Source organism: Strongylocentrotus purpuratus, unplaced genomic scaffold, assembly GCF_000002235.5.
Source record: "Strongylocentrotus purpuratus isolate Spur 01 unplaced genomic scaffold, Spur_5.0 spur5_scaffold_17, whole genome shotgun sequence".
NCBI lineage: Eukaryota > Metazoa > Echinodermata > Echinoidea > Camarodonta > Strongylocentrotidae > Strongylocentrotus > Strongylocentrotus purpuratus.
The window spans coordinates 25,072,647-25,090,888 of NW_022145602.1; the positions used below are offsets into that span (position 1 = coordinate 25,072,647).

The window sequence follows — 18,242 nt, forward strand, 5'->3', positions numbered from 1 at the left end:
TGTGATTCATCCTTCAAAAAACTATTCAGCTCCGTTTATGGTTCTTGACATTTACACTCTAACTGAAATCCACAATCTTGTGAATAATAATTATTTTAAACAAATTGTTAATGAGTAATAGCCTTCTAGTTAACTTAATTTTGCATCGCTTTCGTCTCTATCGAAAAAGAAAACTACAAGTAAAGGACACGATACAGCAATGAATAAATACTAATATTTATTTTTCCAATTTGATAGAAATTTATTTGCATGTTCATCTCTGTCTCATTTATTATAAGCAATGGACAATGTTACTTTCAATGAGTAAATTCTACAAAGTTCGGTAATGTCTGAAGTAAATAGAACAAAAAGAAAATTGTGGAACCTCGAAAGAAAAACACATTTCTATTCTTACATTTTAAATACAATAATGAATAAATGAACATTTGGTGTGATACAACAGCTTTGTCTGTTATAATGTGTAATTAGTAAATCATGCGAAATTCAGACGTTTAGTTGGTTCCCTTAATTATCTTCTTTAACTATAATAATGAATGTTAATATTACTGAAAGCCAACGTTCCATGTAGTTAAGTTTTGTTCTAAAAGCGAATTTGATATAATTGGTTTTAAAATAATAAAGAATGTCGCTGTTACCTTTAAACATGATATAATGCGCATAATCTTTACAAACTCAATACAGGACACAAGTGTTAATCATTCCTTTATTAAGCTGAGTTTTTTTACTCGCATTTTTGTTTATAGCGACAAACAGTGTTTGTGACAGTGATTTAGTATACATCAAGAATTCGAATTTGAGATTCTGCTGACTGGTAAGGAGACTTACATTCACCATTGAAATAATAGATACACTTGCTATAGATTTATACGCATTTCACAATTTCCCTTGCATACTCGATAGACTAGTAACATGACCTTCTGAGATGATTTTTTTTGCCAAATGAGAGATAAGGCACTCCTCTCACCAATTACTCTACGCTTCCAAAAATCAACGTATATCATTTTCTTTATTTGCAGCAAGACCATTCCATTTCCGTGGTTTGTACTAAATAGGATCTCAATTAACTAATCATATCACAAGAAACATATTTTCAAATATCTTACATTTTATTATGACCGATAGAATCATTGAAAATTTCAAAAACGTAGCTAAATTTTCATCAAGGAAATATGTAAAGACTCTTTACAAGGTTATTGGGTCATTTTTTTAAATTCTCTTTCTTGTCAAATATCATGACATGTATCAGAGTATCTTTCAGCCTATTGACATAACTTGTTTGTCATACAAGGAAATACTTCATACTGCAACAGTTTTGAAGTCAGAAATAATAAGTGGTCATATTTAATTACGTTTTCATAGCAGAGGTTTCGCCATCTGTTTCCTCCTCCTCTTCTCTGGCATGGAGCCAGATGTATAGCGCCATTTCTATTTTCACATCTGATCCGATGAAACAAAAACTTTCCTTCATGCTCATTGGATGACCAAAGTAAGGCACGCTAGCCTATTTCCATCCACAGTTGGCCTCCGAAACATGTATCTGATGTCGACCATGACGTTGTCTGCCACGTAAGACAAGATATTCTAAACATTTTTTTCTTTCTAATTGACCAGGTGTGTGGCTTTTATGGCTTGTTGATGACGTATTTCATACATTTTGCTTGACTGAATTTAATTTGAATTTATTATGCGATCCTCTATTGTTACTTGAGTATTATTCTTGTTTTACTTTTTGTTCTTTGTTAGATCATAAATTGGTAAAATGTGTGATGTCATGAGATGTACAACCAAGTACAAGTATGTGTATTGTCTCTGCGTGTAGCCTAATTTGTTTGATTTCACAACCTGAAATTCATCGTCATTTGGGAGAAAGGTCGATGCTTTTACGGCAATACCTGTCTAAACGAGCGTTAATAGACCGCTCATATATGACACCCATTTGTACGATGGCGTTAATATTGACTTTGCTTAGACATAACGGGGTTTGATATCCGAAGATTGTTAAATGACACAGTTGAGTGCGTTAAATGGGAATGAAAAACCTGAACCTAAAATGACATTTTTATTTTCAAGTCCTTTTCTACTCTTTATATCTTGGTCATTACGCCGAAGACATGATCTAAATATGTCATTAAATTCGTGATTAGATTTATTCCTCTCCCTTTCCAAAACCAAACTGAAAGAAATTGAAAAAGAAAGAAATAGAGAGACTGCTACGTCGGTAAAATAAGCTAAGCAATTATATTTGTAAATGAAAGATGTACATTTTTATTGTTATCTTCTTCGACCTTCTGTTGATAACGATTGTGAAGTTATATTTTTTCAAAAGGTGAAAAATACGCAGCTGTGTACAATATTTTAATCCTTGTTTCGGTTTGCTTCATTTAAAAAGGAGTGCAGACGGACTTTAAAAATCATATGTCTGAATCCATAAGAAGAAAATACATTATCCTAAATAAACATCACTAAAATGTTTGGTTCTCGATTGATCACTGCTTATCCTGAATAAAAAAAAACGCGTACAAATGATGAATCAAATTTTATATATTCAAAAGTGTAAGAAAACTGCTGAAAGTTAACGGATCCCTACAAATCGGTTTGATAGTCTAACGATGACGTTAAGATATTTTTCTCACAGTCCAGTTTCATCTCTCTATTTCTCTCCTCCTCCTGGTTAACACGCTACTTAATAATTTGTTGGAATAAATTGGTGACGACTATTGATCAGTAAGTTGAACATATTGGACCTAAAGTGTTTCATTAAGCTGTGTATATCTGAAGACAAATACCCATCTCACCACACAATCTTGAAAAATGAAAGTCGTGAAAAAATGCAGCACTTTAACAGAAGCGTTTTATTATTCACTGTTTCATTATTATATTTGTAAATTTATACTTTATAGCGTCAGTATATTGTCAATACATGTATCTTTATACTATTGTGAAATGAACAATAACAATGTAAGATCGGTGAATTGCCAAACATATTAATTGATATAATAGATGTATCTACATAAAAGAGAAATGCCAAAATTAAAATACCAATACACATATAAAAAGCCTTTGTGTCCCCTCAAATAACAGCAAACACACAAATACACAATCGCCCCTATTTGTAAACCAAATATCGTGTACACGATACATTTCATATCTTTGGGTAAATGTACTTTTAATCATTACACTTTTATACATTTCAGACTAGTTTTGTCGATATTTGAAAAGGAAATTAAAAGAAAATCACGGTGATCAATAAACATTTCGTATTATGACTCTGATGTGATACTTTTTCATACTCTCTCAATTTCCGATGTGTTTTCTTTAGCACCATAGGCCTACATTCCACTACACCTATGTCCCATCTCTAAACTTTTTACAAATATTATCCATTAATATTAACAGTTTTGAGCTAAAAGCCGTCAAATATACGTTTGCGTATTCTATTCGACATGTTATAATTTTCCAAAAAATACAAAGGGAATGCTAATCATTTGTGATATCATAGTTACAGTAAATCATCCATCAGGACCAACATATAATGATAATGGTTCACATTTAGAAACATACTAGTTGTTTAACTTTATATCTATTAAGCCATGTGTGATCGTTCCATAACCTTACTAATTGTACGTCAAACAACACGCAATAAGGACAGTCTTCAAAGGAGTTTATCACTCGCTGGGTATCCATAACCGTTGGTTAATCCTTCAAATACACTTTTAATTGAATACTGTATGACCAATAGGTTGCTTTACTGCAAGAATTGCTTATCATTTATAGTATGACTGTTACAGAATACTTCCAGATGCTATCAGACAGGGTAGGTTCAAAGACCTAGAAAGCTCTTGTTAGGAGTTGTTTGGTCGGACTGTCCTAGCCAGGCTATACGGTGTTATACATCACGTGGTTTGTTGCCAGCATGAGACGCTGTCCAGAAAGCCTCCTGAAACATGTCAAATCAGAAACATTTTGAAATATTTCATTATATAATCATGCAAGGGAAAACTATCATGAAGATACACTGCTAATATAGGCACTACCATATATTCAAATCCTTTCCCCTGTAATATGGATGTCTTCCTCTTTTTAAAAAATCTTATCATTTAAAATATTCTGATATTTATTTCCTCATTCCAAATTGCCATGTGTCCAGGTTCATTGTATTGTCAAATGATTTGTTAATTCACATAGAGGGCCAATAATTGACTTAAAGATATCATGTCAACCAAGGGCAGAAACATTCTATTAATGGCTTCAAACAATGCGGACTGTAATACCAAATATATCCCGCTCTGCGCTTTGTTGAGTTAGTTATATTTTTTATTTTAGTTATGTAAGTTCTCGTGACGTTGCTGAAAGATAAACCTGAAAGATCATACAAGCCTTCAAGAGGTTTGTTTATGATGTTTTAGCTTGATAATAATACTTTGGCTTTGTGCCTGTTTCGAAATGGAGCCTGGAAGGATTTGAAACGTAAAGCGTGATCATCAAATTTCTTCGATTTCCTTCCTTGTTTGTTAAAAGCAATTTGAAATTCGTGTTTCTTATTTAATATAACTTATTTCTTAGCAGTTACGTTCTCGTAGCACATGTTGAAGTACGTGTACACGAACATCTATTTAATTGAAGTTGTGAAAGATAACGTAAATAGAATATAATACCGATCGAATTTTGTTTCCAAAAATAAAACCAGAATATGAAAGAACCAACAAGATTAAATTAGAATCCCTTAACACTGCGTAACATCTCAAAATACTTCTGGAAACTGATGCAGTTTTTATCGGTTATCAACTTTTCTCCACGAATAGAATTTTCATTCCATTGATAATGCTGATATCAAATACACTAGCAATATTTTTTCCTAAATTGAATGATATAAACCATGAATGCAGTTTGAATATGAAGCATACTTTAACCTGTTGTATTTAGTAGATGCAATACATAAAAAGTATATCAGTTTGAAGAGCATATTTATGAGTAAAGCAAAATCGTTTACTCGAAACATAACCATTCAAGCTATTTTTCATATTTAACAGCTGGTAGAAATTGAATTATCTTTTCAAAAAGAAATCGTTTTTTAGAGGTATACTTATATTTTGGAGATTGTAGTGAAATTGGTGTAAAGGCGAAAAAGTATAATTTGTTGTGATCTTTGAAACATCCTAACGAGTATTAGGATTTAGGTCTCGAAAATTAATACTGAACCTTGTCACTAAATATGTTAAAAACAAACCAACAAACGTTGAAAAAGAAGAATACTAAAAAAAGACATGGACACCCATTTCGTTATTTCCTTATTGGCAGGATCCCAGAAATATATATCTATATCAATAATAAAGATGGCATGTGACACACTGACATTTTGATATCGACTTTCTTTTGACAGATGTAATTTAGTATGAAGAATTTTTCTTTATTTTGGCAATTATGTTTTTTTAATATTTTACTCAAAGGCATCACAAACAAAGATCCTGGTTAAACATATTGATAATGATAGAATAATATCGGTTGACGCATTGAAAGTGGGTACTTCCTGTTTTTCTCTGGTATAATTACTCTTTCCAGCGAAGTTTGTTATCTTTCTGTATTTCCTCATTGGCCGTTGAAACAACAATAACGTGTGCGCGCCATTTCTTCTCGCACGTTTCCGAGCGTTACCATTTCTGCACTGGACGCATATATTAGAAGGATGACGAATAACATTTTTTGTCATTAATTAGTTCTTCTTGCTGTGAGTCTGAAGTGAAGATGGCAGCGATGAAGTTGAATCTGATTTTGTGTTTTCTCCTTGGCCTCTTCTCCGTTTCATCAGCGCAAAGTGGTGAGTATTATCTCAGTCTCTGTTCGATTCTTGCTCTGGACATATTATTGAATAATACAAGAATCATACGGATTTTTTTTTATTTGCAATGTATGCATGCACCTAGGATGTTTACAGATCTGAATTATAAAGCATTGTTCCTTCGCGCTTTACTCACGTAAAATAAATTATTACATTCCTTTGACATGCAATAGATAACCGTTGCTATTGAAAATAATTCCTTAATCTTGAGGTTGTACTACATTAAATAATACTCATGCACTATAGGTCTATACGTGTTTATCACAATTTCCCCAAACAATGTGTTAATCACTTACGATACGATTACAAAGGTGTCAATCTCCTTACGTCTTTTAAACATATGTCGTATGAAACAATGAACACCAAAGAAGACTTACTGTTAAATTTGGAAAATGGATAAAAGGGCAAACCTTTCCGATCTACGATACAAAAGAATACTAATTTGTTTTTACAGCCTTTTTCGATTCCTGGATCGGTACATCAATAATTTGTCTTTTCTGCTTAAAATGACAGACTATCAAGTGAGGTTTGTGAGCTCGGGAACGTATCCACATGCCGGCAAGGTAGAGGTGTTTTTCGATGGATATTGGGGAGGCATTTGTGCTTCTGACTGGGACATGAACGATGCTGAGGTACTCTGCCGGGAGTTAGGCAAAGGCTACCCTAACACTATCACAGTCTCCGGCGGTCCACCTACTGGAACCGGTACCAAGTGCTTGGCTACGGTAAAGTGTTACGGCCATGAAGAACACCTCTCAGATTGCGCAGTAACCAAGAAACCGAGAACAAGTTCTACAGTTGAAAGTGGCTTAGTTTGCTTTCCTCCCACAAGTGAGTGATTTGAAGTGAACATAGATTCACGATATTATTTACAATAAACCCTTTGAAGGTTTAAACAGGCCTATTGATTTCCATACTAATAATAGCAAAACAAAATATAAATTAGTGAATCATTGGTGACACTCCTCAAGTAGCCAACAGTGCAGTCAAGTGTTTCTATCTAGTAAAGTGCTATGGTCAAGCAAACTGACTAGCAGATTGTATTGTTACTGTACCAGAGAGAGTAGACACTCTTAGACACTCTTGACAGGGGACAATCTGGTATCATTCACTGGGTATTTTGTGTCCCTTATGAGGCGTGGTAAGCAGAAGCTAGGATGGATCTGATCTTTCAATATTTTTTAGGAAAAAGTATTATCGGTTCTGGTAGGTTACGACCACATATGGTACTTGGTTATGGCAAAGTTTAAAAGTTCGATAAACGGGAATGGATATTTATGAGTTATTTTTTTCCCCGATTACCATTACGCACTAAGCTTAATCTGCAATATGAATATTTTGTTTTTTGGTACGATGTTCGGGAGGAGTGTAATGGAATGGAATAATATGAGGTACATTAAAATTGTTTCTCTTCATAACACTTGGCAATAAATATCTGAATAATTTTGAGACCAAAAACGTGACTCGAATACTTAATAAATAATCATAAGTGTACCTTAGATATGGCTTATATTTGATATTGAAAACGGAACGCCGTTATAAAACACGACAATTATTATTTAATCTCTGCAACGTTTTTTCTTCCTTAATGCAGCTGATGCGGGTTTGCGGCTCAGATACGGACCTGATCAGTATTCAGGCTACGTAGAGGTCAAGCTGGCAAGTGGCAGTTATAGTAAATTGTATTTTTATTATGGTTATTATTGGTCTTTGTCTGGGTATCAGTATATCTCGAACATCTGTCGTCAGCTTGGATTCGGGGAGCTCAACTGGTGGGATAGTTTTGAATATAGCAGCACGTACAATATGACAAAGGTGACGAGATGTCCTTACGGAGTTGCGCACCACGCGAGCTGCATATTTTATTCTATGGGATATTGTATTTGGGGTTTAAACTTGATAACGATGACAAATGAAACTTCCATATCCATTGCGGAGGTGCCCGAGCATGTGTGCATCCCTATTTCAAAGGCGCGGCTGCTTGGCTAGTTCACTAGGGACTTTTAGATTGAGTGGACGAGAACACGACGAACGCCGACTGATCATGCGTGTCAACTTACTCAACTGCCCATGTTGACTACAATTAGAAATCTTAGATTGCACTCGACGAGAAACATGCATGCAGGAAGTAACACTATGAACATGACAGACAAAAGAACATCCCTTCACTGCTATTATGTAAAAATGTGTAGAACAGGTGAATATGCATGTGACACCTGTTCTACACATTTTTATATAATACAGGGAAAGGATCGATGTTCCTTTGTCTACCTGAGGAACTGTATATTTTATGCGCACGCGCCAGTACCGTACTAGATTTAGGAAAATCAAGGTTGACGCATTCTCGATCGCCGACTGAGACGACGTGACGCATGCGCAGTGCCTTAAAATGACGTCACACGTTGCAGTCAAAGCTGTCGACGTGCAAATCTAAAAGTCCCTATTTTCATATATGGACGTCAAAGGCCCATTTATACCATTGAAAAAAAAAATTCTGGAGTGCCATTAAAACTACTGGAAAAAACCTTTAGTTTCCTAATTCCTAATGCCATCTAATATAAAACTTACGACATTAAATAGGCACAGAACGAATTACTTAGAATCGAATCCTTATGCAATAGAATGTTAGTTGGCGCTATCTTGGCCGGATTCACTTAAATTCTTTTGGTAGATAAATCTCATCATCGTGAGCTGCGTTTACACTGTAACCAAAGCTCGTCGACATTTCCCACAATACGAAAAATCGACATCGGAAAATCCATCCCTGTAGTGTTTTTTTCTTTAAAGGCCTGCCGCAATTTGTCCTTTTTTGGCAGTGTAAATGCGCGCTCTAGAAACTTCGATACGATTCCGGTTTTTGCTCAAGTGAATTTCCTCGGTCACTTTCTATCCATGCAGTATAGTATAAGTAGCTAACGCGCACTACTCACCTCAAAATTGGAACGAGCAAATATCGACCGTTTTTACAAATGGTGCATGCGCACTATTCACCAACAAACTCAGAATCGCTAACAAAAAACTGCATCCGATGTATTTCGATTTGGAAAAAGAGGCAATTAAAACAAATAATGTTCCAGTACATTCCGCCTCGTTTTATCATGTTAACGATATGACCAACGATCCATTAACATATGAAATTTGCGCTTTGGTAGATGACACCGTCCTGGAAGCTGGAAAAGAAACTCTCATTGGTGATGGTTTCTAATATTGGCGCCGTCCTAGGTTTTGGTGCAATCTAATTGATGCAGTGTGGACGCAACGTATGGTAGATGAATTCTATTGGCGTCGACTTGCCTGAATAGTATTAGCGACTCTGACGTTGACTCTAAAGAAGTGACTCCAATTTATTGAGTAAAGGAAATGACAAAATAACGTTTATTTGCGCCATCGCGTGTGTGTCTTTTTTAAAACTCGTGCTGCAATTTCACCGATCTTTTGCAATGCTAATGCCCGATCTTGAACCTTCGGTACGATTCCTGTTTTCGCTCACGTGACTCACCTTGATTCCATGCTAACGCATGCATGACATCGACAAGTGGCGCATCCACACTTCTCCCCTTAATCGGAATAGTTGAACATCGCCGGTTTATTATTTATAATTGGTCTTTCCATAATCTGATAGACATTCCGGCGTAAATGGCAGCCCCCCCCCCCCTAAAAAAAAAAAAAAATCAACGATGCCAAAATGGACCTTTAACTGATTTTTCGCTATTAAACAAAGAATACATAGAATGTATTTTGATTTGGAAATGGAGGAAATTTTAACAAATAAGTACTACCCGCCTCGCTTAGATTCATTAGCAGATGATATTGGCGCTTTCGTAGATGCCACCATCCCGGAGGCTGGAAAAAAAATTCACGTTGATGCTGATTTCTATAATCGACCTAGGTTTTGGTGCATATTAATTAATGCAGTGTGTATGTGCCTTATGGTAGATGAATGCGTATTAGCGACTCCTACTCCGACTTTAAAGAAGTGACTCCAATTTACTGGATTTATTTAAACTGACAAAATCATTTATAGTTAGGTTGAATCGGCAGCGCTGAAATATAGGTTAATGGAAATAAATCTGCATTCAGGTGCGTCAAACTCAGTACGTATATGACAGATGGAATCAATGGGTCACAAGTAACATAGACACTACCACGATGTACCAGTATCTATACCGACGGGGTAAAAAAAAAGAATAGGAACAACTCAATAATATTTACAGTGACGATATATACTTTTATTATTATTACTATTTTTTGGTTTTGTTGAGATGGGGGGGGGGGCTAGCTGAGATTAAGGTATTAAGTATCTTTAACAGAATTGTGTATAAATAACCACACTACATTGATGTGTAATGGGCTGTATAAATAAATAAAAACTTGGGGGGGCGAGGGATCAATTATCAATACACCCCCAATCACCCCCTATTTTTTAAGGCGGCTCATTCGTCGTTTCATTATGATCAATGAAAGTCGATAGGTCCATTTACACATCCCATATGCCTTTTTAAGACCTCATTGACTTGTTGGACTGCTAATTCCATACTGAAAAAACCCATAAGAAACATCAAAGTTTCCTATTGACCCGATATTTATTATCAAAGCCATCTAATATAAAACCGTAAACTTAAAATTGGCACAGTACGTCTCACTTAGAATCGAACCATCTTCAATATAACGTTGGTTGGCGCCATTGAATTGAATTGAATCGACGAGGTTAAGTAACAAAAACTCAATGTCTTAGCTCAAAACGTACATTTTGAATTTACAAATAAAAATGAAACACAAAATATGTAGATATAAAATTACGACATTCAGTACAGAAATTGATCGGAGTATAAAGAAGAATAAGAAAAAGAAGTAGAAAAAATTAAATGAAATAAAAAGAACGAAGGAAATAAAGAAGGAAACATGGTTGAATATAAAATAAGAGTTTACAATTGATATGTTTATAAGACCAGTGATAAAATTCTGTGTACAAGTAAAAATTCAGTAATGAAAACCGTTTCTGGCTAGTGCAAAAGATTTAGACAATTTTTTGAGTTTTTTAAATAGGCTTGTCAATAAAGCTTTAAAATTATATTTATTTACTTAGAATATAGGGACAGGCTGTAACATTAATGATGTATAATGACTTATATTCACTGAAGAAATATTACATCGTGACTATCTAATTAGATATATTTTTGAAAAACATAAACCTTCTTGATTGTAAGACAGGTTCAGTATTAAAAAAGTACTAGATTTTTATTTGCCTTTTCAGAACACTCCACAAAAAGTGCTTTTGCTAACATATTAGGATGGATGTTACAATACGTTTTTAGTTCAGATTTCATCATATTTTTTAACAATATTTATTCATCTTTTTGTTATTATTATTATTGCAAAATTTGTTATTTTTTAAAACAATTTCATGATTAATATATATATATATATATATATATATATATATATATATATATTCCTTATAGCGTCATTTGAAGAACATATGTAGTTAACAAATGAGGCATGAAGTAGACATGGTCATTTACGAGAGATTTCCATGTTATGTTAGCGTTTGATTAATATAATTACTATAAAGGAAACTTATAGGCCTCCCAAGAAACAATAGGTTTATTCATCAGTCATTAGTTCAATTAGTTATATTGTTTTGAATTTAGGGTTAGGGTAATATACCAGTTTTCATGATGTTCTGTTAATGTACCATTTGGGGTTAAATATAGATGTCCTGTTAATGTACCCTATAAGGTTATATATATATATATATATATATATATATATATATATATATATATATATTGGGAGTGGGGGGAGGAGCAAGTTGGTGAGATATCGTAAGCAAAATTATGGATAAATTACCTCATTGATGCAAGCGCATGTATGAAAATACACTGTATTTTCGCAAAGAGAATGCAGCATTAGCCGTAACCTATTTTGAGCAACATGTTGCAAATGTATATTTAATCCATAGATCAACCCTTCCAGTGTTGATATATTCTGAAATAACGATTACTTTTATCTACATACACAATATCATGAAGATCTTATAAAGTTATAGTTATCTGAAATGTAAGGATTCAAGGTTATAGCATGCCACGTAATGAGTTTGTACTGAGGTGATTTATACACGGGTGCAGATCGGTGACGTCACTCTATTCATTCTGGGGGGGGGGGTACGAGACAATAGATTATACCCCTGATGAATAGTGTGACCTGACGCATCCACACCTGTCGATTCGTCAATGATGAAATCTTTATTGCTTGTCAATCTGAACTATACGTGCACGTTAAACCAAAGTAGATAACATTGATTAAACATAAATTTACATTGCCGGTCTTCATATTGCTTGTGTCACTACACCCCATTTTCAGATTGAAAACTGTTACTGTATCTGCAGTGTGCGACTTGCTCTCAATGTGTATTGTAGTATGATGCTATGTATTAGAGCTTATGCCTGTGTAATTCATTGAAAATTGCATTGGATAAATTGTACCAATGGTTATGTGATGAACGTTTTTTTCACATTGATTATGATGTGTAAGTGTGTGGTTTGTGTGCGTATGTGCGTATGTGTATATTTTGGGGTTTATTATCATCTTAAAGGCACACTGCCATACTTGTAGCTACTTGCTCCCTCTATATAGAAAACTTCCACAATCGGTGCCTGTTGGTCCCCCATGATCCTCTTTTTCTTATGTTAAATGAGAGCTGAGTTAATGAGATAGCCACCTGTCACAGTGACCTCGATGGCTCGCTGTGTGGCCTAATCCCTTCTTGCCCAGTAGTGGTGACGGTCTTTAAACAGAAAGCTCAAAATGACAAAAAAACACTTTAAGATCCATTGCGGGGGTTCCTGAGTGTACAAGTAACCGCTGTTTGGTTGTTTCATTATGCTATATGGACGCCAATGTCCTAATGATTGTTATCAGCGCCATCCAATATAAAACCTGCTACATAAAATAGGCACAGTCTCACTTATAATAGAACCATCTCCCATAACGTTGGTTGTATGTATTGCCTGTACAGCCGGCACCATCTTACATAACGGCCTTTGGTAGATGAATTTCATTGTCGTAGCAAAAAAAATCTAACATTTCAAAATGGAGGCCGTAGAAATTACAAATGTTGAAGTACTATCCGCCTCGATGTATCATTTTTATGATGTGAACAACAGCCCGGTAGCAGATGGAATTGGCGCTTTCGTAGATAACCCTATTATTACTTTTTCGGGGGGAGGGGGCAAGTTGAGATTAAGGTTAATGCGTAGATGAGATATCTTATGCAAAAATGATAGATAACCTCATTGATGTGAATAAATGTGGAAGCGCTTGTTTAAAAATACATAAGTGTAATGTATTTTAGCAAAGAAAATGCAGCATTAGTCGAAACTTATTTCGGGAACCATGTTGCCAAAGCAAATTCAATCCATGGATTGACCCTTCGAGAAAAAAAAAAGCAGCAGAGGTTATCCACTAAACTTCAAATATAAAATATCGATTAATTTCTCGCATTTGTTTAATATGCATTTTCAATATTTTGTTTATTTCTTTGAGATTCATGTGTAGTGTAATGAGCCGGAATAAAATAAAATACATTAACATTGAGTTCTTAATCAGACTCGGTTTAATATACATATTTAAACAATTTTGAATGAAAACGTGACTCAAATACTCAAACGTGACCAAATTGATGTCTGATAAGTAATAAATGTACTTGAGTTTTGGTATATATATTCCCTTTAGGAGGGGGGGGGGGGAATGAAGAAAATACGACTCGCCTTTATATAAGAGTTTTTCTCATTTAATCTCCGATACTTTTTTGTTGTTTTGTTTTGTTTACACAGGTGATTCGGGTTTGCAGCTTAGATACGGATCTGATCAGTATTCAGGGTGGGTAGAGGTCAAGCTGGCAAGTGACAGTTGGAGTTAACAATTAAGAAGTGAAAAAGAATAAAGAAGTGACTCCAATTTATTGAGTAAAGGAAAGGATAAAATAATTCCCCAAATGGTTTAACATGTGTAATATGATGTATTGAGTAACAAAAGCCAAAAGTTTGTTTGATTTATTATAATAATTATAAGGTCATGAAAAGGCCCATTCAATTTTAGGGGGACTGCCATTCACAATACTGGAACAAAATCATAACAAATGTTGTAGTTTCATATTGTCTTGAATTAGTTTATAGGCGCCATCTTATGTAAAACCGACGACATAAAATAGGCACAGTCTCACTTGAAATCTTCCATAACGTTGGTTGGCGCCAATGCCTGTTCAGCCTGAGCCATCTCATATACTGGCGTCGCGCCCGTTTGTGGCAAAAAGCCATTGTTTTCTTTAAGTAGATAAATATTATTGTCATAGCCCCTATGACGCCGACAAAGATACTCCCAATCTATGTTTTAGTATTATCCGCCTCGCTTTACCATGTTTATGGAGTGGACAACGATCCATCAGCAGTTGACATTGGCGCTTTCGTAAATGACGCCATCCCGGAGGCTAAAAACCTAAATTAACATTGGTACCGATTTCTACAATCGGCGTCCACGTAGGTTATGGAGTCTATTCATTAATGCAATGCGGAAGCACGTTTCGGTATAGATGAATTCCGTTGGAGTCATCTTGCCTGAAATTTATCAGCGACTACTACTTCGGCTCCGACTCTAAAGAAGAAACTCCAATTCTCTTAGTGAAGAAACTGACAAAATGATTTATAGTAACGTTGAATCGGCGGCACTGAAATGTTGGTTAACTGAATGAAAATAAATCTGCATTGAAATATATCGATTCATTTGTGTAAAACTAGGTAGGTACATGAGAGATCGAATTAACGGGGATGCAAGTAACGTAGACAATACCAGTATGTACCAGTATTTATACCAACTGGGCAAAACAGGAATTTGAAGAAAAAAAAGGAATTAGTGGTGACGATAAATACAATTAATATGTAGAATTGATGGAATGGCAATAATATTATTATTACAATCATTATTATATTTGTAATTTTTGGGTGGGTTGGGGGCAAGTTAAGATATACGTCAATGCATAAATGAAATATTTTCAGCAACATCGTGGATATATAACCTTATTGATGTGCATCGATGAGCAAGCGGATGTATAAATATACACACAAATAAGTTTTTTTGCAAAGAGAATGAAGCAATAGCCGTAACCTATTTTGAGAACCATGTTGCCCAAGCATAGTTATCAATGGATCAGCCTTTTGAGTGCTGATATATTTTGATATATTCTACCAGGCGATCAATTTTATCTACATTTCATTTCAATTTTTCATTTCAAAGACTTTATTTTCTGCAATCAAACAAATCAGTTATACAACAAATATGGATAATTATATAAAACATAAGGTATGCAAACAATATACAAAATATAGAAACAAATGTATAATACATGAGTAAGAGTAAACTTATACGTTGGGCCATTGCGTGTATAAAGAAAGAAAGCAGAAGGTCGCCGTTTAAAGCTTGAGTAGACGGTCAACCGAGCTAAAATAAAAATGAGATGTGAAATATATGAAGAGCTCGCACCCAAAAGGCGCTAAATCCACTTTTCACCGAATTGAATGTTTTTACAGGATTTGAATAGACCTCTCTATGTGTATCTCATCACTTAACTTCCCCTTCAGAATTGTCTCAGGAAATATGAAAATATTGATATGAAATTCATGCTTTCCACCAAAAGGTACTTTTATTTTAATTTACTTTAATCCATTCCAAATTCCAACCCAAAAGGCGCTTTATCCACATTTCTATAGTTTCCTCTGATTGGCTCAATCCTACCAGATTGTGGAAATGTTCCCAATCAGAAAGCAGGACACGAAGAGCATAGCACAGATAGACTGCCTAGATTCGCCTGTACTATTCACGTCTCGAAACACCTTATTTTCTGACGATCATGGATGAAAGATTTGAGCTTGCTGATATAACAAATGTCCCCAGGAAAGAACAGAAGAATGAAGCAGAATTTAAGAAATCCAAATCAAAACAGTGATGAAGGTGAGCCGGATTTTTTGGGGGTGAGTCAGTCCCATGTGTATAATTTGGTATTAGGATTGTGATGTTTATGGAATACTGTGTTGTCTGTTAACTTGGTAATATTGATAAGAGATAGATGTTTGGGACAATGAAATTATCCAAAATATATGTTTGATAGAACCAATAATGATCAGGGGTACCTTTTTGAATTATTAACCGAGTAATGTTGACACATTTTTTCTATTAAAAAAAAATTCTATTTGACGCGGTCACTGTGACGGTGCTAGTTAGTAAACATGACTTTAGCCTAAATATATTTTTAGCCAATAAATTCAAAATAATACTGCCTAACCGTATTGCCCTTGGTCTCACCTTGTGAGCTGTAAGCTAGCTTACATAGCTTGAATTTAGCATGGTTATGAACAACTGATTTACAAGATTAGTTCTAAAGATAACAATGATAATGATAACTCTGTAAAAAGAAAGATTGGAAAGAATTCCATTCATTTTTTTTTCGTTCGTCGGTATGTCTTCATACAACTACGACGATTGGATTGGAATACATCTAACTTGTGTACTCTTGTTTTAATTACACATTCGCCATAGAAAGCGACACGACATAAAATGCCCAAACACTCTGGTCAAAATCTTTTTTGATTTTCAATCAATCAAAAAGTAAATTTTGCTGTATTTTGCTGATTATATTTAATCTTTACTTCTTTTCCAAAATTCAGGTAAACGACCAGCCATTGTATGTCGTATTCCGTCACACAACTTTTGCAAAGCAGCACTTCCTGACGAGTGGGACATTGATGATATCTTCCATGCGTTCTACGATAATTCCAATAAAGAGCGACAGGATGCATTCATAGCAGCGTACACAACAAACGGATGTTAAACACCTCTTGTTCGCAGTAGACATCAACATCGAAGAGAAAAATCCAGCAGCTATGCAAAGACCACGCACCTACCTTCGAACTGACAAGGAGTTTTATGCAGCAATCTGCATATTGGATGCCACGGAAGTTGATAGGAATGAGGAGGAGGATGAAGCAACAGTTGTCATGTATGATGAACGAAACTATAAGTAGGACATGCTAATTTTATTCAAGACCTCTATGCATTTTAAAATGACTGAGAGCTGGTAGAAAGGTTTAGCATGATAGCCATAAGTTAACAGTTACAAATATTCATTGTCTATTATAAAAGTTGACTGAGAACATTTGGTGTCATGATTATATATTTTCCAATTAATACAAATCACATCTTGCCAGCAGAGTTAATATATACAATTTTAAGGTAATTTTCAGCTGCATGTTTTATGCTAGTTGTTTTATTTAAAAATGCACAGTAACGGGAGTGGGATTGTGCAATGGTCTGCCACTTGCGTAACTTTGTAATATTATGAAAGGGGTTTTAAGACACTTTTTTGTTAGGGTGTTTCCACATTATTGAAATTGTTACCTTTTTACGGTATAATTAGATGTACGTTATTGTACAATTTAAATCATTACTTTAATGTTATCTGAAATGTTAGCATTCAAGGTGAGAGCATGCCACATAATGAGTTTGTACACGGGTGTAGATCGGTGACGTCACTCTATTCATCGGGGGGGGGGGGGTGTACGAGAAAATAGATTATACCCCTGATAAATAGTGTGACCTGACGCATCCACACCTGTCGATTCGTCAATGATGAAAATCTTTATTGCTTGTCAATCTGTATTATACGTGCACGTTAAACCAAAGTAGATAACATTGATTAAAGTGACTCGGTAACATTGATGAAGGTTGATGAAAAAAATTGCTTAATTTTTGTATAAAATGTAACTTGCTATATTCCTTCTACTATACTAACCCTCTGACATGCAAAAAATCCTGAACAAATTCTCAAACCACAAAGATATCTATGGTTTTCTTTGAAGGCGTCGATGTGAGGCACCCTCTAACAGTGATTAACAGTAAATTCTCCCAACCATTTTTGAATTTTCCCAACCGTTTTTCCATGACAAAATACATAAAACAGGCTATAAAAATCTGTCAACACTTAACTGTCTGGAATGGAATGTAGAGCCATTTTATTGCTTTGTGACGATTTACATTCACCTAAAATGTAATTAAATTGTCCTTGTCTTGATGCTGAACAGGCTTTGACAAGTAGCAGAATAGAAGTAGAATAATATAGTTGGGAGAATTAAGGAATCGATCAGATCAGTTTTTCCCAATTTGTACCATGAATAATGATCCGTTTTCACTTAAATTTTCAGATTATCTTAAATTGTACATCTAGCATTGAAGTCACTACCTTAACACCACTATCTCTCATCTGAACAATGTTACTAAGTCCCTTTAACATACATTTACATTGCCGGTCTTCATATTTCTTATGTCATTAAACCCCATTTTCAGATTTAATGATGTT

The 18,242-nt window shown here is 34.8% G+C and overlaps 1 protein-coding gene across 1 annotated transcript; it reads left to right on the forward strand.

The window, feature by feature from the left end:
• Window positions 1–1,495: 1,495 nt before the first annotated feature.
• Window positions 1,496–16,911, forward strand: LOC100889565 (soluble scavenger receptor cysteine-rich domain-containing protein SSC5D). Its single transcript, XM_011664115.1, has 5 exons — window positions 1,496–1,566; window positions 5,715–5,815; window positions 6,350–6,667; window positions 7,431–7,511; window positions 16,739–16,911. The coding sequence occupies exons 1-5, from the start codon at window positions 1,532–1,534 to the stop codon at window positions 16,909–16,911; spliced, it is 708 nt and encodes a 235-aa protein (XP_011662417.1). The 5' UTR covers window positions 1,496–1,531.
• Window positions 16,912–18,242: the final 1,331 nt, after the last annotated feature.

Coding starts and splice junctions, on each gene's coding strand:
- LOC100889565 (XM_011664115.1), top strand. CDS start 1,532: ATGTATCTGATGTCGACCATGACGTTGTCTGCCAC. Junction 1,567..5,714: donor ACCATGACGTTGTCTGCCAC/GTAAGACAAGAT, acceptor GTCATTAATTAG/TTCTTCTTGCTGTGAGTCTG. Junction 5,816..6,349: donor CGTTTCATCAGCGCAAAGTG/GTGAGTATTATC, acceptor TTAAAATGACAG/ACTATCAAGTGAGGTTTGTG.